The sequence below is a fragment of the Diadema antillarum genome, unplaced genomic scaffold (genome assembly GCF_040938485.1).
Source record: "Diadema antillarum isolate AM-2024a unplaced genomic scaffold, OU_Dant_1.0 scf00000099, whole genome shotgun sequence".
NCBI lineage: Eukaryota > Metazoa > Echinodermata > Echinoidea > Diadematoida > Diadematidae > Diadema > Diadema antillarum.
In genome coordinates, this window is record NW_027270988.1 from 4,815,393 (window position 1) to 4,840,918 (window position 25,526).

Consider the following 25,526-nt stretch of genomic DNA (forward strand, 5'->3'; position numbering starts at 1 on the left):
TATTCATCTCCATCCTTCACAGGTCGCCACCTATGATCCTTGGAAATTATCACTTGCTAACCCACCCCTCTTATTTTCTCAGTTCTGTGTCCCTATAGCCCTCCCCTGACTGTGCCTTTTGTGTGTAGTCCTTATGTCATTACCTTCCCTACTTGTCATTCTGCTGCTAGCTGACAAAGATTCTGCTATAAAAGATCAAAAGCTCAGGCCCATTTTGACTCCACTTTCTGATCTTGGGCTGATTTAATGAACTGAACCATTCATGTCCAATTTACTAGTAGCTCTGGTATAGGATACACAGTAAGATTCAGAGTTGCCAGTTATAATCATTATGAAGACAAGATTAACACACTTCTGATAGCAAAATTACCTTAGGACTCAGAGAACTCCTATCAATTTGGGAATCTATATCATCCTAGAAATGTTACAGAAACAACAGTTAAACCAAACACTCAAAGTTTTCATCTCATAAGTGGGATTACCTGGTTGATGAATACAAGCTACTAGTAGTACTCTCTATGAGCCTATGTTTATATTTAGCACAGACTACTGTAACCATGACTACACTGGACATCAAAGCAGACATGAAGCCAATATGCAGCAATCATCCTGTGATACTTTGGTAATCAGGCAAAATGTGATGAACTGCATCTATTGTTGCACACCAAAGTGGTTTTGAGATATACATGTACTGTAGCTTATTTTACAGCTTATCTTTGTTATTACAGCAGATGTTTTCAGATATATAAAGTCAGCCTCATGAGTAGTTTTTCTCAATGTGATTTTATGGTCTCATAAAAAAATAAATATTCTACAATGATGTATAAACATTCCTGTTAGAGAAGGAGGAAAATGTGCAGTTTTTACTGGCTTCTGGCCACTCGGGAAACATGTAAACTGTGAATGAACGGGCAAAGTTTCTACTGCATGAGCTCAAACAGCCCCATAGGGTGTGCTAGGTTTTTGTCAATAAATGGTGTTTCCCATCATTCCAAAAGGTTCCCCTTCATGTGTCACTTGTCAGTTGTGTGGACCTATCAAGAGTTACCATGACAGGTGGCTGTGTAGAAGTTTGGTTCCTGTTGATACATACAGCCCCTTCATACTGAGACTCAGGGTGCAAGCAACCATTCCCTTCCCTTTGGTGGAATGTAGCCAAGCCACTGTCAAATGACATTTTGTGAATCACTCTTATTGCTCAACCTACAGTTGGTGCAAGTTACAACAGGTAGCAAATTGTTGTAGGTAAAAGCTATAATCAATGAACAGCATATTTGTAAAATATCAAGTGGAAAGTTAATAGACAAATAATTTGAAGCATTATACTATGATGATCAACTTCACTGAGATCTACATGTATGGGACTTTAAACACCAGGTCACCTCATGAAATCACTCCTCATCTGACCACTAATAATGTAACATAATCTCCAATTTATAGGCCTATGGCTATAGTTCAAACTTCAGGAATATGTTAGTGCATCATATATTGATGCTAACTGGCCTCATCATTACTCTGTTTAACAAATCCTTAAGTATGAATTAAGTTTGAGATATGAAGGATATGATTATGGTATGACATTCTCCAATGTAATCCCTTGAACTTTGACCTGCTAATCCCTTTCAGCAGCTCCTGGTGGAACTATCCAGGGATGGTGAAATTGTGTGCATCTGTGAGAGGTGGCATGGTGAAAAAACTTGTGTAAATCTCAGTAATGTAGACCTACATCAAAAAGTGAGGGAGCACAGTGCAACATTATGACTCATTGCTTCGAGCTTGTGTGACCCAGCAAGAGGCTGCATCACTTGGATGAGTGGAAGAGCAGCCAGCCTAGCTGTGAATGTTGATAGGTTGGTATAATCTCAACCACAGGGCCTGGCAAGATGGTTCACGATTCTGGCGCTAGCTTGAGGGATTGAAGAGGGAAAATTTGTACACTTGAGCTATATGGTCATGCCTGGCTTCCATAATAATTTTTTTTTCTTTTCATTTTGTCAGTCAGTGGGTATAAAAGTACATGAATTGTATAAAAGAAAAAAAAAAGAACATGGATACACCTTAGGTAAGCAGACACATTTTAATTCAGGCCCTACATGTACATGTATATTAACTCATTTATTACTACTGTAGTATATACATGAAAAGACATTGAAAATGGACGTGTCACAATTTAAAGGAGGAAATGTGAGGGGTTTCATAATACATAGGTTACTACAGTTGTAGTTACAAATGATATACGCATTGCTTATAATGAATAGGTGCTAACATCCCATTAATACCTCTTTGTACACAGCATCCATACGATGCTAAACTATATAACTATACACATGCAGCCCAGCAGTGCTTCGCACGGCGTCTGGTCGGGCTAATTAGGTGCATAAATTTGTGTCCATGTACCAAGTGTCCACTGAAAACAATGTCTAGCTGCTAGCTGCGAGCGGCAAATATAGCAGTACTCATAAAATGTACATATATTTCTAACCATACAAATAATACAGCAGGCCGTATCCCAGGATGATTAGCAATGACGGAAAAATATCCTTGAAGTGAACTCGAAGGACGGGTGTATGAGATGATTGGATTGTCGATATGATCGACTCGCTCACGCCCATTACAATTTCAAGCCTGCGAGTTTCGGATGCGGCAAAGACGTGTACTTACATTACGTCGTAGTCTGTGGACGTTGCGATTGATGAAAGAGACAATGGTATTTCCCTCAAGCCAACTCCAGAGCAGTTGAAAACACGATTTTCACAGCGACACCCTGAAGGTGTATTGGCCGGACATGCTTGCGATGATGCTCTCTGCAAAACGAGCAAGAACGAGAGAACGAGCAACATTCTCGCCAACATTTTGGTTGGATATCCTTCGCACACTACGACTGCAAGGCGTAGTAAAACGCGGCTGGTTTTGGCTGTCGGTCGCGATCGCTATTGTTAAATTCAACGACCAGCTCCCTTATTGAGGGCGACGAATGCACGAATGGTTTCAGATGCTTTCAAACACAATAACGACGGTATGCAATCAAGACAATAGAAAGGCGGACGAAACCGAGCAGGCGACTTCACTCAGTCGCATCGAGATACCGTTTCCAAGAATACAGCGTGCTCTGGAATACGGGTGAAGTGTGCGCAACCCGCAGCGACTCGGATAGGCGTGAGGCCCGAGTGGTTGAGAGGGCAGTATGCACGCCACAGCTCATTGGCTCAAAGTTGTTACCCCTCACGTCGTTTCCGCTGCAATCATAACTTCACTGTCAAGCGCGCAATACTAAGTACTTCACAAAATAATGGTGGGTTGGTAGGCAACGAGTACCGAGTGATTTCGTATCTGCAGGACAATTATTATCCCGCGAGGGCGATTACCCGTCCCCCCCCCCCCCACCGGGGGGGGGGGGGGGGGGGATACAGGAATTCCGTAAAGGGGGAGGCATTTTTACCAAATTAAAGGGGCGCACGCGGCCCCCTTTTTTTCTATTGGTTTCTATTGTTTTAACAGAAATAAACAGGGGCGCCCCCTCTGGATCCGCCACTGGGCTAAATACTGGTTAGTGATTAACTATTCACAGCCCAGTCGCTGTAAAAACGACTGAGCTGTGTATAGTTAGTGATAAGGTTAGAATACAGATTATGTTTAGGGCTAGGTTAAAGGGCGTGTACAGAAGTGGGGGAGGTGGCGTTTTGGATTTTAACTACTTCGTCAGCTGGAAACAAAATAGCTATGCATATTGATGTGAAATTATGAATCTAAAGCACAGGGGCCGTTTGTTTGAAGAAAATTGGGTCAGAAATGGCCAAAATATGAATAAACGAACGAACGGAAAAAAGACGACATGCCCCAACTTTATCCGAATTTATTCGAATTTGGTTTGAAAAAAAAGTTGTTTAGCTCCCTCAACGGTGATGATAATGAAACGGTTACAAGTTTACATCGCGTTGCGATCGTACTCAATCGTATCGCAGAAGTACAGAATCATTGTATACAGCATGCACACTACTACACACTACTAGTAATCCGTCGTCGATGGAGGTTCGCCAGGGAAGTGCCGTGTCTCGAATGACGGGGACTTCGCAGGGCTGCTGCTGACTGAGTAAGTAAATGCTACCCGCATTTCCAACAAGTTACCAACAAGTTACGAGTTACCAGTTTGTTCTATGTCTAGAATACATCCATCTGGACTACGAGAGGGCGTGTAATTGTAAACATAGGACCTACCGTTACTGCGTTAGTTTATTCGTTTAGCGTTTCACTCAAACTGTTGTGTTACTGTTGTGTTAGCATGATTAGGTTAGGGAAACAAACTGCGACCGACAGCCCCCACATGCATAGCGTACTTGAGTATGCGTATATTTAGGAATAGGTTTAGGTTCAGGATTTAGGATTAGAGTTATTGTCAGGGGAAGGGTCTGGGGTTATTGCTCAGGGGGTAATTTGCCGAGACCCAGTAATTTACCTCATTTGTTTTTGTTGTTGTTTTTCTAGTAATGCTACGCAACGCAGTTTTTCTCCCCTCACTCAGCACAATGCACGTGATCACGACGTCAGTCGTAACAGCACTACACAATTTCTTCCCACGGCTTCTTCCAGCATTCTACTACGGGACTCCATACCTCCCTTCAGCCATTGTAACAGAGTAAAGGAAAACACAGCTGTATTATTCTTATATCTCATTGATTTAATTCAATAAGATTTGTGCGATGAATACATAACTATGAGAACATTTATCTTTATCAGATGTGTTTTGTCTTAATAGGACTACAGGGACTGCCTGTTTGATCACATTTCTTGTCTTTTCTTTTTCTGACGTTATTTCATCCCCATCGAGATTCAAACTGTCAAGATTGGTTACCGTGTAGGGGTGTGGAGCCGGGATTTGTAGAAACGTCTCGCCAGGATTTGTAAAATCGTGGGGAAATGTAAAAATCGAATTAGATTCACAAATAAATACACTTACTTTCATAGACGCGAACAAACATAAAACAAGACTAGACCACAAAGCAACTGGTGAAGAAAAGCCTGTAAGGTACAAAACGGAATGGACAAGACTAACAAACAGAAGACAAAATAGCAAACGAAAAACGCACAACAGAGACAGCGATCTTCGGCAGAAGCATGTCAAGAGAAATAGTTGTGGAGAGAAAAAAAAGGTGACATAGTAACGCCTGAAAAGAGAAAAACAAGGAAATAGAGGGACGTATGAACAGGAGTAGCAGACGGAAATTCAACTCTTTGACGCTTTGGGCAATAGCATAGATGACAACAAACATCCAAAAGATTACAATTTATTCTTCAAAGAGGAGAAAAAGTGAGAAAGTCAGTATGTGAGAAAGAAGACCAAATGGCTAAGTCAGTGCTGCAGAGTCATACGATTGCAATAGAAAGGACTTTAATCTCCTCTTGAAAGAATATATGGATGGGGCATATTTTATATCATAATTCAAAGAATTCCAATAATTTGGGCCTATATAAATAAGTGTGTTTTTAGCAAGGGTCGTTCGTAAAAGGGGTAAATGAAATTCATTGGAACGCACAGTGGGATGTTCATGAAATTATTGATTTTTGAGGAACATAGAATCAAAAATAGACGGAAGCAAATTGTTGCTATACTTGTACATAAATTGCCCTAAATTATACAAAAACAGATCTTTAATCTTCAGAGCTTGTTAGAGGCCAACAACGCATTTGTATGAGATCGTACCGGGGAATGACAGATAACGTGGAGAGCTTTCTTTTGCTAGAGGGACACTCTTTCAAGTAGGCACTGATGCGTGTTGCCCCAAACTAAAACTCCATAATTCAAATGAGGCACTATCAACGACGAATATAACATAGGAGATGATTTTTGTGGAATATAAAATTTCAGTCTGTTTATGACACCTATATTACGCGATACTATGTTACAAACATTATCAACATGTGATTTCCAGGAAAGTTTATCATCTACAATGACCCCCAAGAATTTAATATTTGATACTCTTTGTAAATGAGAATCATCTAAAACTATATATTCGTGTTTAAACTATCAACAGTATTACTAAAAATCATATATTTCGTTTTTTTAGCATTGAGTGATAACTTATTAGCTCTGACCCAGTTTGTCACTTTATTCAATTCAATATTGATTTTGTGAACGAGAAAATGAAAATATCATTATGGTCAAAAAATACATTTGTATCATCTGCAAAATGAATAAAAGAGAGATCATCAGATACGCGACAGAAATCATTTGTACAAATAATGAACAATAACGGCCCTAATAGACTTCCCTGTGGGACGCCACATTTAACTTCTCTGATAACTGAATCATTATTTCTTATTGTAACAAATTGTTTTCTATCAACTAAATAACTCTTGAATCACTCCAAGGCCTTCCCACGTATTCCATAATGCGATAACTTTTAAAGTAAAATGTCATGATTGATGGTGTCGAAGGCCTTGGAGAAGTCCAAGAAAATACTAACTAATGAGAGTGATTATCTATTGCATGAACTACTCTATCAACGAAATGTGCATGAGCATGCGAAGTACTATGTTTCTCACGAAAACCAAACTGAGAATTCGTAAAAACTTCATGTACCTTCAAAAAAATGATCATTCTTTTGTAAATAAGTTTTTCTAAAACCTTGAACAGTGAGGATTATAATGAAATTGGGCGATAATTACAAGTTTATCGCCTTTCTCAAATACTGTGATTACTTTAGCCATTTCATATGCCATTTCATCGGGAAACACACTGTTAAGGATTGACAAATTGAATATATGAACAAGTGGATCAGCAATCGAGGAAAGAACACCCTTACGTATAAAATTATATACATCATCATAACCAGAACTTCGTTTGTTCTTAAAAGAGGAAACTATATCAATAATTTCAAATCTATTAGTTGGTGTAAAAAAAAAAAAATATGGAATCAGAGTTGCGCTGGCCTAAAAAATCAGTAAAATGAGTTTCTCTTGCAGGAATATTTTGAGCATAATTTTCACCTATTTTTGAAAAATAAGAATCAACGAAAGGACAAGTCCACCTTCATACATGTGGATTGAGTGAATGCAGCAATTAGAAGACATCAGTGAAAGTTTGGGGAAAATCGGACAATCGATGCAAAAGTTATGACTTTTTAAAGTATCTGCGTAGTCACTGCTGGATGAGAAGATTACTATAGTGTATGATGTCATATGCGTACAACCGTATAAAGAAAATAAAAAGAGAATTTCACAAAACTTTACTTTTTGAATTAAGTGCACATCTCTTCGACTTGTTACTGACATATGTTAAGGGTAATATCATTTCCCCTGCCTTATGAAAGAGAGAAGTCAAGTGTTCTTTTGTTAACGAGAAAAGTGAGAATATGTTGAATTTTCTTTATTCTTTCTTTATATCGCTGTACTCATGTGACATCAGAAGCTGTAGTAGTCTTCTCATCCAGCCTTGTGTGAGCAGAAACTTCAAAAATTCATAACTTTTGAACGGATTGTCCGATTTTCCTCAAACTCTCAATGATGTACTTTGCTAATATTGCTGCATTCACTCAATCCACATGCCTATGAAGGTGAACTTGTCCTTTAAAGATATTTGCAATATGAAGAGAATCATTTAATCAATTCATCGTTCATTTTAATTTTTTCAATGTCAGAGTTTTTACTCGGAACATTCATGGCCTGTTTTAAAACTTTCCAAGTATTTTTCATATCAAAGTTATATCTCGAGAATTGCTTGAAATAATATCTTTTCTTTTCTGAACGTAATATCATTGTCAAAGTATTATTGTATAATGTATATCTATTCTTCGATCGCTCATTTTTTTCCAACTTATGTTTATAATACAGACGATTTTTCCTATTAACTGAACGAAGGATTGATCTTGAAATCCAAGGTAACATGGGTGTTTTTGTTTTTTTTTTTGTAATCTGTCCTATTTTTGTGTGTGTGTGGAATTACATCATGTAAATGATGATTGAAAATTTCCAAAAAAATATGAAAAGGTACAATAGAAGGCTCTGTAGTAGAAGGCTCTGGATTGCTCGATACAACTGCGCCATCTACGTCCCATAGAGACGTGTGTTAACGTGTGTAAAAATTCTGATTTCAAAAAAATTCTGTAAAATAGCTGCAAGAAACGAGGTGTTTCATCTTCACTAACCTGAATAAGTGAGCTATACCCTGCTATCCATCAAATTTCCAAGGCAGGTTCTTCGGCTCAAACTCTGTCCAAGGGTCCGCAAAGCCAGACTACGAGTTCTTGTCGCTCAAAAAATAAAAATACTTATTTTCCGTACACGTACCCAATGAAATATAGTACCTTCAAATTAAATTAGAAAAAGCTTTCATCTTCAAATCAAAATGCAGTTTGTAGAGAAATTCATACTCAATATCTGTAGCTATTCAGTTTTGTGCCAAACTGCACATGATTTTTAATTAATTTCTTTCTTCATTTATTTTGGTAATTTTTGGTACCACTGGTACGAATTTGTGAAGGGGTCTGGGACATTCCATTTTATTTACAGGTGTGAGCCCTAGAACGCTCTGGATCACAGAACTCTACTATGTAAGAGTTCTGTGCTCTGGATTACAACTGCGCCATCTACGTCAAAGTTCCACACAGTATAGAACACAAAATGACGAAACCGAGTATACCGTATGTCCCAAAGAAAGAAAAGAATTACAACGGGACCCTCCGTAAGGATATCTTTAAAAATAGTTAATCAATCCAATTACAAATTCAGGGTGTGAAACTACAACTCATTGCCCACATTTTACAGAAAACTCCATTCGATTTGCATCAGTGGTCAAAGAGAAATGAGGAATTTTTTAGAGGATGTCAAGAATCTCTTCCCTCCAAGTTCTGTCTACTGTTTTCACACACAAAAGCATCGAAGTGCTAAACTTGGAAGAATTAGACTCACCACATGCTTTACAACATTCCACATCCTCTGTGACCGCTTAATCAAATTGAACGGTGTTTTCTGTAAAATAGTGCTAAGATGTTTTATCTTAAGACCCTGAAGTAGCATTTAGACAGTTTAATCATATTGGGTGTTATCAAGGCGAAAATTTGACTGTAATTTTTTGTAGGACATACTGTATAGGGGCCTGCTCGGTAAAGAGTTTGATATCGCAATCTATCTTAACCCTCCCTCACCTACCCCGCTTCCCTCCCCCCCCCCCCCCCTCTCTCTCTCTCTCTCTCTCTCTCCCTCTCTCTCTCTCTTCTCATCTTACTATTCACCTACCTTCCACTTTTTCCCTCTAATCTATTTATTCTCCACCAACGGTTGTTCTATTTCTTCTTCTTCTTTTCTTTCTCGCTATCTTCCATACTTATTCCTTTCTATCCTGCACGGGTACTTTTTAATACCAAGCCCAATCTCTCTAAGTCTCGCTTTCTATCTATATATGTATATATATATATATATATATATACATATATATCTTTCTCACTTTCACGGACTCCGTCTGATACCCAAACCCTTTCTCTAACTCTTGCTGTCTATTGATGTATACATTTAATGAGTCTACCTTTCTATCTTCCTATACCTTTCGCCTTACTGGCTTATACCAGAGACGCAAACCCCAAGCACCTTCTGATCTGGAGATTCTCCCCCTGAAACCCCTAGCAAACGAGAGATTTCAACTTGATGTGCACGAAGCGCACATCACGAGCGCGAAGCGTGAATTTCCTTGCGGCCCGGGTCCAGGGTCCGCTGGGCCCTGGAAGCTCTAGGGTTCTAGATGCTCTCTCATGCTATCTATAGAGGCTTACTTTTCAACATACGGTGGTAATAAGTCAGAAAGAATTTCAAGCGGGAGACACAGAGTCAGGGCGGGAGAAATTACCTTTCAAGCGAGAGAACGGGAGATTTTACAAAAATGGGCTGCGGGAGATCACCGAAAGCGGGAGAGTTGGAGTCTCTGTTATACCGATTAGACAGACAGCCTATAGTATCGAACAAACATAATAATAGAACTTTATCGGATACAAGGAATTTGGAAAATTCTTTAATTTCCACGCAATTTTTGTCCAGCCAGCGAACTGTTACCGAATTTCGGTTCTTTCAATGAAAGCTAAAACGTGAAATTATTCATATAAAGCATGGCATCAAGCAATATAGGAGTTGTACAACCATACTTCATTACTAAATCAACGACCAAAAAGCGTAATTTCGATAAAGCCCACGATACAAACCAAGAGAATTGTGAGAAGTAACTGTAATGTTTAATTAACTCCAATTGTCACTTGTTGACAGTGTATTTGCAACGTTTAATATTTTTACTTTCAAAAAGAGCGCCCAGGGTCAAATCCCGCTAAGTGGTTAGATTCTTGTTAAAGATATTTTCCACTGTACAATACTCCTTTCGACTAATGTGTATAATGGGTATCTGGCGATGCTAAGGAAGAAGCAATAGCATGGGTCCTGTCAATAGCGCTGAAGCAATACTGAAGAAGAGCCCCTTGATGGAGACACCACATGATTAGGCCTACTATTCCTGGCTTGTGAGGGTGTATAGACAGACATAGCTTTTGAAGGGAGGATACTACGTGATAGACTATGTGCATGATGTATGTATGAGTGTGCGTGTCAGCGTTTGGTTGTTTATTTAGGATTTTGAAAGAAATCTTAATGAAATTTCGGTAAGTATATTACATCCTCCTCATTAAATCATGTTATAATGTAATAACTCAGTATAGTGCTGAGGAGTAGTTGGTTTTGATAGATGATGAAGTGTCGATCAAAATATGTATCTGTAGCCATTGGTGGAAGAGTTGTAAAATTGAAATTATCCTCAATTGTGATTAAGGCCGATATTACTGTTTACTGAGTATTTGGGGTTTTTTGGTTTTTTTAGTGAGAAACTTTGAATATAATCAACTATCGCATTGAAGTTACATGCCCGTGTAGTTGCGTGTACAAAGTCTTAAAAGAACAATGAAAAAAAAATCAAAGATCTATATTACTCAGCAAAATAAACGCTGCCGAAAATTCAGAGCTTCGTTTGCAAAAAATTAAAAAAAAAAAAAAATGTCAGCAGACATTGCGGGCAGCCATTTTCATTCGAAGCCTTGTCCAACTTAATTCTTTTTCTCTTCAGGATGAAACGATTACTCTGAAATTCTTCAATCCTTTAAACGCTGGCTTCGATTCTTGGATGTCGCTCTCAAGTCGCTCTCTCAGACAAGTTTCTCTCTTTAGAGAACAGCGTGAGGTTAATTTATATGATCATCAAACATAAAATTAGCCAAGCTCCTCGCTTTGACGGAAACGGCTATTGGCTATTAAAAACATTATTTACCATTTGCACATGAAACAAAAATCCAGCTTTAGTACTTAAAAAAGAGTTCTAAAATGTGCGTTAGGGATAGAACAACAAAAAAGTAAAAAATTGCAGTATCAGTGAAGTTAATTTTATGTATTGTTATATATACAAAATGTGAACAATAATTATGATAAAATTGTTTCTAGAATAAACCGTCTAGTAGATACAATTACGGTTTATTGAGAAAAAAAGGTAATGCATCTCCTTATATTCTAGGTTTCATTGCGAATTTTTTATATGGTAGATGTTTTGTGATACAAGTGACCTACACATACTCTATGTATCAAATGTGATGGCTCTAACATTGAAAAGAAAATCACTCCTCCCAATGGTAAACAACACATTTAGAAGGCTTGGTTAACACAAGGAGGTATTAGACTCGCCTTGTGCTATTACCCAGACCGGAAATTATGCCAACATGTAAATTGTGATTACAGCCGATATTACAGTTCATTGTTTGTTTGTTTGTTTGTTTGTTTTGAAAAGTGAGAAACTTTGAATTCCATAATATTTTCAATGTTTTGCTTGAGTTCAACACTTTTCACAATTATCCATTTAATCAAGCACAATGAAGTCGTAACATGACATTTCATTCCAGGAAAATTGGTACATCCGACAATTATTGGTATAATCACGTTGCGATCGTAGATTAAATATTGTCAGATGTTTACCGAGTGAGCCGGCATTGATATCAAGGCGATGGCTACAGTGTGGACAGTACAGACACAGTTAGATTCATAGTGAGATCTAAGCAATAAAACAGAAATCATGCAATCACAGAGAAACTTGTTCGGCGTTTATTTCAAGGATTTTCAAGGCGGAGAGATAGATCTGCAAAAAAGCAAAAAGCAAAAAAAAAACAAACACAAAAAACAAAAGATTACAACAAAGAAAGTAGTTGCGAACGTCTTTGTTGTTAGGCCCTGTATGAAATCTCGACAGACAACACGAGCCATGGTATTTCTGGTTGTTACTATACCCACTACCAGGTATCATTTGTCACATTACCATGGTGTTAGGGAGGTGACCACCTCCCTGTTGGTATACCACGATAAGCTCCCTTATGCTAGTGGGCTATCTCCACCCGAACAATTGTTCTCGTCAAACGAGATTTCGCACATAAAGGGCATAGCGAGCCGCCTGTTGTCACACTCGATGTCGTTCCACTCCTGGAGAGCATTGCTTTCGCTGTCTTTGCGCCACATGATCGCACAATCCTCGATACCGGCGTAGTCGTTGGGCTCCCCTTCCATCCACTTGGTGTAAATGGACGAAGACCCGTCGGACCAGAGCCAGGGACCGTTCCTAGTCCTCTGTCGCAGTCCCAGCCAGAATCCATCGAAGACATGCCCAGGCTGTAAGACGGAGGTGAATAGACACTAACCAGTTGCTAACTGAATGAGCACTTTTAACTTGCCCTTTATACACATGGGCAATGTACAGGTCACAATAAAACTGAGCTGCAATTTGTTAAAACATTCAGTAGAAATCATTCGTAACAATATCATGTGCTGATACATCATCATCGACTGTGGGTAAGCCAAACTATAATGATAATATAGGTTTTCCCGTCCATTTTCGCTTTTTAAAAAATAAATTTCAAAGATTTGTTTTTAATTCAAATTCGTCCCGAGAAGCACACGACACTCAAATCCTAACTTCAATTTCGTTAATTGACTTTAGGTTATTTGTTTTCGTCAACCATTTTCAAAGACATCGCTTTCGAAATCGTCAATTGTCATTGAAATTCGTCCCCGCGGCCCATCGACTGGGGAATGTACATGATGTAAGCATCAATTTCGTCTATGTTTGCACTATTTCATGAACTTTTCAAGCAAATTAGTCAGACAGTATCGGTGGTACAATCATGTTCAGACGTACTTGACACGATGTCCTGCATGGCAGGTGATTGAACGATAAACGGTAGTTAGAGAACATAAAAAAAATAAAGACAATCTTTCATTATGCACAATTTACAGAAAAAAAAAATCTATTTAAATTCGTCCGTCACACTCGCTGCACACATAACAGCAAAAGAAATTTTGTCTTTTAGCGATCATTTTCTATAGATTTTCCTTCAAATTTATCTCGTATCTTTTCTGTTGTGATTTCTTGGTAACTTCATATTTCCTGCAACCGTTCACTTTTTCCACATTATGAAGTAACATACACACACGTTTACCCCACCCCACCCCAAAACGCAGACAAAAATAAACACACACGCGCACACACACAAACACACACACAAACACATCCAAATCAGAATGCACAAGGAGACAAACATAATGTCCTCTCACACAACGAAACGGTGATCCAAGATTTCCAGACACATAGCAAATGGTTAAAGACAAGTTTGCATTATGCAGAGTTTAAGCCCTTTTTAGGGTTAAAAACAAGCATGAAAATATAAAAGGAACAGGCATTTCGTTTTGTTTTTCCCGTTTAAAAAAATATATCATAATTGTTGTTTTCGTTTGTATGACAGTATCATGCATTGTTTGTTTCCGTGTGTACTCTGATTATAGTGTGTTTGCATATGTACATGCGTGTGTGTGTCTGTGTGTATGTGGGTCTTTGTTTTGTTTATTAGGATGGTGGATTACAGGTGTGCGTATGTTACTCATAATTGTGGAAAAAGTGGACGGTGCTGAAAAAATTAAATAACCAAGAAATCACAGTAGAAAAGATACAAGATGAATGTGAATGAAAATTTGGCAAAAATGATCGCTCAAAGATGAAATTGCTTTTGCTGTTAAGTGTGCAGCGAGTGTGACTGACGAAGTTGAATAATTGTAAATGACGAAAATGAGTGACAAATTACTAAATTGAAAAGACTCTATTCGAAAATGATCTACGTAAGATGAATTTGAAACTGATAGGATTGGCAAATTCCAGATTTTTCGGGACGAAATTAACTACAAATCTATCAAATTGAATGAAAAAAGTTTGAAAATGAACGGGAAAACCTATACTTCGAAAATAGATTATTTTAAGTCTTTTGTGTCAAACCCCTCAGCTGTTACTCTGTTCAGTATTTACTATGTAGTGCTCAGCTACAAAGTCCATTCAAAACAACATAACTTGTCTTGATATATTACAGTCCTTGCAGATTGGATTCAGAATGTCTCGTTATAATTATGTCTTTAGAATTGTACAAAGGGCTGCTCATGAAATAATTTTTGGACAGAATTAATCAGCTTTGAAGAAGGATCCTTTTATTTTACAATACTCAGTATATACTTCCTATTCGCAGACACCAGAGAAATGCTGACTTGAGCAACTCCCCTTTGACTTCGTTAAAGGTCTTGTTTAATATTGTTTTGTAATTATCATTATATCATCTATATTGTGGGACAATACATCAAAGGTGGACAGATAAGTGACTATAGGTAATTCAATAATTGCTATCTTAACTCATCCGGCGGAGTGGTCAAGAAAGGGCTTGCCAGGTTATTTCAAGTACAATTTTGTAATATGCAAAATGTAACTTTGCAATTTGACAATCACACTCGCGGGACAATTCAGACCCGCATCATCGAGTGGAGGCCAAGATTTGCCTCCTGAGAGTCGAGACACTCATCTTTATTTACCTGCCAGTCAGGCGGAGTGAAGGTCAGGGATTCATGGTACATCTGATACACGAACGTGTTTTCATCTTCGCTCGAGATCGACACCAAGTGTGACACCCCACCAGCCGCGCTACCATGCTGCTGACACTGCTCCTCCCCCTCGCTCCACAGCAGCCGGTCACAGAAGTAGTGGTAGCAATGACCCTGGAACTCACTCCAAGAAGGTGGACAGGAACGTCTGTTCACCGGGACAGTTCCACGAGCAAAGCCGAAGTAGAGGGCAAGGAAGAGGGCTGCCCATCCAATGACCTTCATCTGCGATGAAATATCGTAAAGATAATATTTATAGTTTTCGAAACTGCTTGTCCGGATATGAAGAAGGCAAAGGAATGAAGTATGAAAAAACAAACAAACAAACAAACAAACAAAACTTTAGTCGGATCTCTCCAAACTCACACCAGGTATTCAGATGCTGAGTATCGATTCATTCTACGTGGTCACCAAAGCTGTTAAGTAAGCAATTCAATGCAGGTATAGAGGCCAACTTAATTCATCCTATTGAAATGCAACTCCACGCTTTGTTCAAGTTGACCAAAATGAACAGGGGAGAAAATCAGTCAAACAAAATCATAAAGAATTCATGAGAAGGGGACGAAAAATAAAGAACGTTTTGAAGCTCAACCATACACGACCGAACACGCATTTGATGATATCATTTCTTAACAGCTCTCCCAGTCGTCCGAATACAATTTAAAAAAAGAAACGTTGCGAATGATAGTATTGTGCTGTTACCAACAAATAGAATCATCCCCGTATGTAAAAGTCACGATTCTAGGGTTATTAGACATTCTCCGCCGAAAAGGAACATTGTCTAGTTCTACATGATTATTATGTATACAAGGCTGGACATTATTTGCGGTAGGCAAGGGCCACCAAAGATAGTGGTGGGCCGCCACTTTATAAGAAATTATATATTTTTGTGGACCGATATCGGACCACCCAAAAATCTATGTGTATGTTTGTCGTTTTTACTCGAGGCCCTGATAACTGCATGCATTTAAGTTAGCCGCCGTGTCTCCGGTTGCAGATTGAATCTGAAGACTTCACAACGGATATCAGTTTATTTTTACGGCCACATTCGGCCAAATCATTTTCTCTGCCAAAATTTAACGGCTGAATTTGATCTCTATTCAATTACGTAGGTAGGTAGGACCTCCATACCCATATTTTGAATATAATTATTTTAAAATACGCATATGTATCACAGAAAATATGCTTATTCATTCATTCGATTAATATTGAATTCGTAAGACTTTGCAAACTTAGTCACAGTAAACTTACAGTGACTTGTCTTACCTCTTCTTCTCTTCAAGGTGAGCCGGTTTCTCTTATAATTCTTAAATCCTTTAAATGCTGGGTTTGATTCTTGGCTGTTAGGCTGTCTTGATGTCGCTCTCAGGTCGCTCTCTCAGACAAGATTCTCTCGAGAAAGAACAGCGCGAGGTTAAACAAGAAATCTTCGTTTTAGCAGAAGCAGCTATATTGGCTAAAAGGTGTGGTTAACAGCAAAATGTCCTGGTAGCTAGACCATCGGCATAATTGAAGAACGAAGGTCATCTTCAGTCATCTAACACTGATATCTGATACAGGGAGACAATTCTCGTATCTTTATGAGATGTATTTACTTCGATTTGATTTATGCTGGAAACGCCCTCAATCATGGTCAAGCTAGATACGGCATAACCACTTCAGAAACACTACAGGTAAAAAAAAAAATGATTCGTTCCCTACGGACTTTTCTAGAATCCCACAGAGTTTGCACATGACTCCCAAGTTCTAACGAAGACATGGGTAAACATGTGAAAGGGCGTGCCACACGAGTCAGGCTGCCAATGAGCTCTGCACAAGGTGAATAAGACCTATGAGTCCGACAATAGGTAATTAAATAAGGCCCACAAGTCCGACACTGGGCAAAAACGGCCCACGAGACCGACATTACATCACAGGGCTTAAAGGCTTTATTTACCATTTGCAGATGAAACAAAAACCCAGCTTTGCTGCTTCAAAATAGTTCTAGAATGTGAGTTAGGCATGTTAGGGATAGAAACAAACAATTTAAAATGTTAATCAGTATAACCAATGTTAAGTATTGTTAAATATACAAAATGTGAACAATAGTAAAAAAAAATTGTTTCTAGAATAAACCGTCCACAGTTACGGTTTATTGAGAAAAAATAGTGATATCTCCTTATATTTTAGGCTTTACTGCGATTTTTTTACCTGTTGGATGTTTTGTGATACAACTGACCTAAATAAATGCATCAAATGTGATAACACAAACATTTTTCTTTTTCAATCACTGCTCCCAATGGTAAACAGTGCCTTTGATGTGTCGGTCTCGTGGGCCTATTTTGACCATTGCCGAACTCGTGGGCCTTGTTACCTCGTGTCAAGCTCATTGGCTGTTTGACTAGTGGACCTTTTTTTCAATGTTGAGCTCATTGGCCGTATGACTCGTGGGTATCGGGCTCATGGGATGACCCCGGGAAATGCGGCTAGAAGAGAAATGAGAGAAGTGCGTACGATCGCAGCACCGCATGGCAGCACCAACACTTGATCAAAGACTTTAATATCCAAAGAGTCGGCTTAATGCACTGAAACAATGCTCTAAGAGAATACAAGTACCCAGTGGAACGGAATTAAATTGTACGGATTGTTACCAGGATGGAAATACTAAGTATGACCATGAGCAACTAAAGGTTGCTTGTAATATTGATTGGTTGTCTCCAAAAATTAACATTGAAAGTACAATATTCCTCGCCACGTTTTATTTGACTGTAATGCATATAGTGTCAAATAAGACAAAAGGAATAATAAAGTAAAGACTTGTCAAAGTCTCGCGCTTTCATCAAATAGTGATAACAGCAGCAACCACTAACGCAAATTAGAATAGCTGATGACCTCGTCATGTCTGTATGTCTGATATGGTTTCAACTGATTCTGTATTGTCACACATGTTTATTTTATGCACGCTATGAACAGTTCTACATTTCCACTGATTTCATAGGGGTGATGAAGCTGTTGAAGGAGATCGTTCAAACACATCAAGCCTTTCTCAAGATGTACCTTATATGTTTCCTTACTATATCACAAGTTTCAGCCTCTTAGGCATTATTCTATACGATACAAAATAATATTGTATACCTGTGATCACAGGATTTGTATTTTGATTCATGTACAGTTTGTATTTATAACGGTGATGAATAATCAAATCAAATCAAATCAAATCAAATGAGGCGATGATATCACGGTCTCATTAGACTCCTATTCACATTACTGTAATCAGGCCTACAGTATATCCTTTGTATCAAACTGTTCTAGAGTTTCAGAAACTCAAGCAAGGATGACAATTGTCAGGTGAGAGTAAGAGTCATAAATAATCATCAGTTTAACTTCTTTCGAAGCACTACTTGATATCAATATCAAGCGAAGAGACACTCAAGTTATATCGTATTCCTTCGTTCTCCTGGCTGTAGGTGTAACCTAACTTTGCAACTAACAATTGCGGGCAATTGCTGTTGTAGTATAACGGCATGATGCTGTTATATTCTAGCTGGAGACCCTTCGCACGCAATCTTTGCTCAATTGAAAAGCAGCAATTGAATTTGGGCGGATCACAAGGATCATCCTTCAAATTGCACCGAGAAAACAAAAGCAAGGAATATGTTATTTGATCCAAAGAGCGTGTTAACATGGGAAAATGAGAAAGAGATTACATTACGTACCGTGCTTATAAGTTATACTAACTTGCTGTAACGAGCGGGCATACTTAACCTTCTTGAGAACCTGTCGAAAGATAAGATTCATATACTGAGGAGAATAATGTATAGGTCACAAAGTATTTCATAGAAGTTCTGGAGTTGTTTGTCGAATACAGTGGGTGACACGTTTTTACGTACAGTATCTAAGTATTAATGTCACGTAACTTTCTTGTTCATTCTCATATCTTCTTCGATTTGTGCCTGATGTGTTGAGCTAAGATTTTTATCTAGATCTCTTGCAGTGACTCTCTGCTACATACACATTGATACAAGGACGACTAATATATAAGGACTTGTCATTTTACATTCTGAAGTGCCTTTAATGAAGAATAAAATTAATCATACAGATTAACTCTTCTCAAATAAATTCAGACATGCAGAGTCATTTTGTGTGATATTGAATTTTTACATTTTGCACGATACAGTGGTATCAACAATGACCAAGAAAAAATACAATATACGTCAAGGCGATCTGTCACTGTCTGTCATGGTACAAATCAGTTTAAACACTGGAATTGTCCTTTGTCTCTGTCATAGCATGGACACATGAACCTGTCATGTTTGTAGCAGGTCCATGGGGTTTGTATGTCCATGGCCATAGAAAGTGAAATTTAACACGAGTGGCACTCAAGGTTCCTAAAGGTGTTAATGCTATATACATTTGGTCACATTTGTGAAATTGTGAAGAGTGTGGAGAGATCATACATTCCAAACACTGGCAATTTTGATTTGCAAACTTGGCAATTAAAGCTGATACTCGTGTGAAGCTATCATGATGTTATTTGTCAAGGAGGTGTTCTACCAAGTGATCACCTGTAATCAGCTTATTTCATCGATGCGAAGATTAAATACATGAAATGAAGTACTCAACGTATCATTTTCATATTTCCAATCTAAGACCCATTTTCTTCGGTCTGTGCGGAAGTGCAATGTATAAAGCTAGCTATAGGAACATATCAGTTTACAAGCATTACAGTGTTATGCAGTAGTAATAAAAAAGTAATAGCATAATAGTGGTAATAATACAACATGATTTTGCATATGGGAGAGGTATCGAGTCTGATGGAGGAGAACTTGAATGTCCCTTGTATGTGTAGTATACAGGCCTTACCTCAAAGAATATAGCAACGTGTTCTGGAATTGGCTAACATTATGCAACGTCATGGTCAGGAATTCGATGGAGCCTATGAGCTATAAAGTCTCAAGAAAGTTTTTCTTAAAGTTTTACTGAAAGAACATTCAACAACAACAACAACAAATCCCATCAGCATGCATTGCGACATTACGGGAAAACGACAAATGTCAGGACTGTTCTATAGGGGAAGAACACACAACACACAATTGCAGGTTTCTTACAAGTAAGACTTCACAGTACTGTAAATGCTGACAATCTGCTTACAGAATTTTAAGAGCTTTAAGAACTTTCAAAACACAGATTTCTGAGTATCAAAGGCACAAACTTCTGTTCAAGTAAAGAAGAAAAGCAGACATTTCTTAAGGGCGTAATTTCCGCTCGTGCAATCTGATTAATGAATGCATTTATTTAGTTTTGATAGTCTTTAAATACATGTCCACCAAGCGGGTTTTCTCAAATTCACTAGTATGACTGTAATTCTACAATAGCAATACGCCAGTATACTTCATTTGTACAGAAGGGAAAAGGTGTCATAATATGACGTCATCATGAAACATCAATGAACACATACAACTGATTAATAATCTTAATTTTCTTCACGGCGATAAAAGGAAGAGTTAATATGTAAAAACAAATACATGATTTTGACGTCACATTGCTGAACCGCTGACGGATTTAGTTTATGTTATTCCTTTAATGTCTTTATAAGAATCAGATTTTTCGATATCGTTTAAAAGACATGTCGTCAAAGAACATCAATCCTGTTTCAACTACCATAATTGCCCAAAAAGTTTATCTGATATCGGTGTAAATTTGTTTACAATATAGTTGTACTAGGATGGAGCAGCCCAAAAGGCAATTCACCCCGTCCTTCTCTCTCTTCTTCATTCTATAATACCTCGAGAATCAGGCTAGAAATAACATTGCTCGTTCAAATATTCCTAGGATAATTTTGCCCAAAGAATTAAATGAAATTGCAAAAAAAAAAAATCAATTATAGTGAGTCATGCTTCACAAGTTTTACTGGCTTATTTCACCTCCTGTTCAAAACAGAAATCATCACTGGATTCCTTGTTTTCTAGTACTTTCCAACTTTGATCGTGTCTCGTATTTAGTTTTTTTTTTTTTTATGCTAAATCATCATCATTATCGTTACGAGCCCTCTACTAAAGAATAATGATTAGGATAATAATGATAATAAATCGTCTCTATCGTCATCATCATCATCGACTGCGCGTGAGGGTGGAGTTTGGCGGCTTGACTTTGACTAATCATTTTCAGCACTTTAAGCATTCTAAATGGTGTTCCAGATTAAAACAACTTCAATAAAGGAATGGATCCAAAGACGTGGACCATAGCATTTATCCACATCAGATTATTCTCTACCCTTTCATGAAGCGACATTACTTATAGAGGCCTTTCTTTCTTCTCATCGCAGTAACGGCAATCACGGCCACAAGCAGTACAAAGACGACCGTCATCAAGGCAACGGTTGTCGAGGACTCCTCCAAGAACCTCCCGCTGGTGAACGGCCTGCCAATGATATCTACTGTAGGAAGAGAAAATGTGATACGAATGATTGATGTCAGGGGTATGATGAGGACGAACGCATTTCGATCTGAATGTTTAATATAGTAATGCGGGGCATTTTTGACAGTGAAAGAAGGAAATATCCTTGCAAGACTCACCAAAGCGTCATTTTTTTGTCTGTTCGTTCTCTCTCTAGACCATTTAAACTCTCAAGGGAGAATGGTTGACAACGCACAACCTCCGGAGGTTCGTCATTGAGGGTGCTGCGATTTGAAGTAATGTTGGTCCTGCTTTTCTGTGCATCACTCTTTTAATCGCTACATTTGTTTGTTTTTGTTACAATTGCAAAGTGTGCATTGTATTCTCGTTATATAGTCATCCTGCATATATTTTGTATTATTCTTGATGACTTGTCTTTCATTCAAATTGTTTAACAGTTGAATTAACAAATGCATCACTTTGTATGATGAATTTGCTTTTATTTGATGGAAATAAAGTATAACTGAATTGAATGGAATGGGATATCAGAAAACACTACGGCGCTCGAGAGGACACTGTGGGAATTTTTTTGCATGGATAAAACAAAATAAAGTATTCACTGAAAACTTACCTGTGTGGTATGATTTCCTGACAAGAAATATGAATAAAAATGAGCAAAGAGAACGAGCAAATCAAATGGTGTTCGTCCCAGAAATCCCGTATAAACCTGACTTGAATCACAAACCTCACATTAACCCAAAGGATAGGCCTATAAAGTTGATTTCTATCCTTCGGGTTTATCTCAGGTTTATGGGATTTATGGGACGTTTCTGGGACGAAAACAGGACTATTGATTTCCACAGCTCAGTCGGTAAGAGCATCGACCTATCAATCCCGAGGCGTCGGGTTCGAATCGCAATGGAATTTCATTTTATTTGTTCTGTTTGATATGAATTACGAATTATAAATCTACTAGAATAGATAGCATTTCAATTAATTGCGAGTTCTTCGTTTATTCTATATAGATGACGATTGTGTTTATTGCTTTAGGAAATCACAACATAATGCATCATGTAGATTATTGTTTTCTGTTTCTGTTGTTGTTTTTTAGATCAGATAGTTTTAATCTAAGTTCGTGGCTTTGAGTAATCATTGACGCATTATGAATATTTCTGGTTTTGTTTTTCCGTACCTTCCGTACCATCCGTACCTTCCGGACAGTGGCTAGCCGTGGTGGTCGTTGTCGAGCCGTGGTCATTGATGCCAGTGCACGTGGCATTGATGCAAACAGCTGGGCGTGGTGACAATGTGATAGAGGGATAACACGGCGACGAGCTGGTCACGTTCTCAGATTCGATTACGTATGTGTGTATTGGAGGGCGAGGTTGATACCGATCAGGCATGTAACACGAGACGGTGATCGAAACCTGGTCATCTTTCCAGTGCTCCTCGAACTCGATCTCAAGCATGTCCACTGTAATGTGGACAAAAAACAGGTAACAGACGCTACCTAACATCCCGGCTAATAGTGCATGTCAAGTGGTTGCCATTTTTGCACAGGGGCGGGGATGAATACACGTACAAATTTGTATTCAGAATGAAAACTTTGGACCCTCCCAATATTTCTAAGACGCAGAAACAGAAAAAGAAATACATTGTATTTCAAATCCTGTGCCTCATACCACAGACATGTAAGCCATGGTAGGAGGATTGTCCTGAAGGTCTTTATGTTGCTTATTTTCACGAGAACAAAAAGTCATCAAAGAACGGAGCTTTCACAGAGTTCTTGCTGTTTTTATCAACTTTGTTGTTGTTGTAGAATTCTTTGTATATATATTTGCATAGGTGCAATGCCGTTTCTTGGCTCATGTGTTGAGAATATAGGCAACGAGTCAATAATCAAGTCACTAGAACTAGTCCTTACAGTCATGATTGTTTGATTGTTCGTTTTCATACTCCCGACAATTCTCGTACAGACTCTAAGTCTATCGATAGCAAAATGAAATGTGTTCCAGTGATAAATCACTTGTTATCACCTTCTCTGTCATCATCATCACCATCATTACCACTTTCAGATTTAGTATTATTCTAGATTTCTCACTTTAACGACAATAAAACATCGCAATGTCTTACCTACAGCCTTTCATTTTTTTTTCAATGCGAAACGTAACCAAATTCAACATATAGTTTTGATAATTGTGTTAATTGATTCTGTCATCTGTCAAAATGGGCTAAGATGGTCCCATTCAACCGATAAGATAATATATTATGTCTAGTATATCAACATTAAAACATTGGACAGTCCAATACCTCTAGGGCAGTACAAAGTGGACGAGGTCTCAACACCGTGACCGTTATCCCTCGAGCAGACAATGGTCACACACTTCTCTGGTACAGGGGCGAGGAGGTACCGCGGAGACGTAGAGTTGGACACAATGACATCATCTACTCTGATGGTAAACGTGTTACCAGGGGGATGAAACTGCGCCCCGTCGATGTCTACCTCACACTCGATGACGACCCCAGCCCGCCAATCCTGTCGGTTTTTCTCTGACAGCCGGACAGAGATGATTCCTGTAGGACGATCTGGAGATTGCGACACACAGGTAGTGTTATTCAAAATGCCTTATATTTTCCCAACTAATGATCAAAGAAAAAACTGTGCATATTCGTACCATTGCAACTAAAACCGGAAACAGTTTAAAAGCGTTGTAAATATATGCACAACTACACATAATTCTATCAACAAGCTTAACAAATGTCAAAAATGGATGATACTAATATGTCTAAGATAGTTTGTTTTCTTTTCTTTTATCATTCACGAACTCAGAGTATATTTTATGCCTTTGCATGTAACAGGAAGAAATAAAGCCAAAGCGAGGACTTCTATCCAATTCTACTCAGTGAGCAAATGATAAAAAGACAATCTGATATCATTACAAAAAAAAAAAACCGTGGTAGGTATCTGTAACACAGAAATATAGGACATATCAATACACTGGCTTGATTCTCAAGTGATTTTTATTCATGACCATTAGAAGTACAATCATTTTATTTCCAAGTTTAACTTCACTTTTTATATGAATGTCATCACTACAAAATGCCCTTTGATAACATATTCTAAAGGGATGGTATAGGTTTGGTTGAGATGGGGATTCAGCTTTAAACTTTTTACGAGATGATTATGAAACCACTTATAAGATATCAAAGAGCATACAATTCTGTAAGAGGTTTCGAAGAGCCTTCGAAAGAGAAATGTGAGTTCTAGGACTTTTTCTATTGAATCATACATGTAGGGCAGTATGTCCTCTCCGCTTCTGCAGAACCGCTCCCGTTGACGGCTGTACACGTCACATTGATACATTCCGCAGGACGAGATATAGTCACTGAAGACGAGTTCGACGATGACAGCGTGATATTGTTTGACTCGATGACGAACGTGTGAATAGCGGGACGTAGAGACTCTGTTTCATCCACATGGCAGGTCACGGTAAGGTCAGCTGTGCCGTTATCTCGCCTTTGCTCGTTGAAGATAACCGTTAAAGCGCTCTCCCCCGGAGAGTCTATCAAAGATAGAGGAATATGCGTACATACAAACCAAATATGAATGTCTCGACTATCTAATTATCACTTGCAAGCACAAGTCAAGTTCATTATGCAGTCGTGTTAATAGGGTTAAATGTGGTTGATGTTTTGAATTCAAATGGCCTCTACTTGACACTTACCCTCTGGGCAAAAGATTCTTTCCGATGTCACCCTACCCAACCCGTTGCCCGCTGTACAGATCACATTCACACATCTGTCTGGGCGTGGCTCCAGCGTCGCCATCGGAGACGATGATGACGACACCCTTCCGTTTTCGGTTTCGATGACGAATTCATTGAGTGGAGGAAAGGGTTGATCGTCGTCGTCCACCTGACACGTGACGATGACAGATCCTCGCTCGCCCTCCGCTGGACGATCTTGGAAGTGGATGGATATAATGCTACCCTGAGGCGGGCCTGTCGAACACAAAACATGCACACAAAGTGAAATGAAATGATCTCTATTCATTTGGAATCCATTTCGTCTTTGCACGTTTTTCAAATGTTTGTTTATTTGCATTGCAAGACTGATAATTGTAACTTATACCGCAACTCACAGACGCCTTTTTCGTTTCCTCTAAAATGTTGACTGAC

General features: G+C 38.5%; 2 protein-coding genes and 1 long non-coding RNA gene across 3 annotated transcripts in view; 1 reads left to right on the forward strand and 2 right to left on the reverse strand.

The window, feature by feature from the left end:
• LOC139718809 (uncharacterized) overlaps positions 1-2,840 on the reverse strand; it is a 38,122-nt gene extending 35,282 nt beyond the window's left edge. Inside the window, exon 1 of the mRNA XM_071630274.1 lies at positions 2,662-2,840. Within this exon, the coding sequence (XP_071486375.1) occupies positions 2,662-2,840 (179 nt within the window). The remainder of the gene's footprint in view (positions 1-2,661) is intronic.
• A 1,176-nt stretch (positions 2,841-4,016) lies between these two features.
• Positions 4,017-25,092, forward strand: LOC139718746 (uncharacterized). Its single transcript, XR_011710047.1, has 5 exons — positions 4,017-4,090; positions 21,566-21,644; positions 22,570-22,844; positions 23,746-23,954; positions 24,645-25,092. It is a non-coding gene; the product is annotated as an uncharacterized lncRNA (long non-coding RNA).
• Positions 11,414-16,468, reverse strand: LOC139718714 (echinoidin-like). Its single transcript, XM_071630176.1, has 3 exons — positions 16,240-16,468; positions 14,905-15,198; positions 11,414-12,669 (listed from the first exon to the last, which is right to left on the reverse strand). Exons 2-3 carry the CDS (start codon positions 15,196-15,198, stop codon positions 12,376-12,378), a joined length of 588 nt encoding a protein of 195 aa, XP_071486277.1. The 5' UTR covers positions 16,240-16,468; the 3' UTR covers positions 11,414-12,375.
• Positions 25,093-25,526: the final 434 nt, after the last annotated feature.

Excerpts from the sequence above, each read along its gene's own strand:
- LOC139718714 (XM_071630176.1), bottom strand. The coding sequence starts at position 15,198 with ATGAAGGTCATTGGATGGGCAGCCCTCTTCCTTGCCCTCTACTTCGGC. Across the intron at positions 12,670-14,904 it reads TCACTCCGCCTGACTGGCAG|CCTGGGCATGTCTTCGATGG; the intron begins GTAAATAAAGAT and ends TCCGTCTTACAG.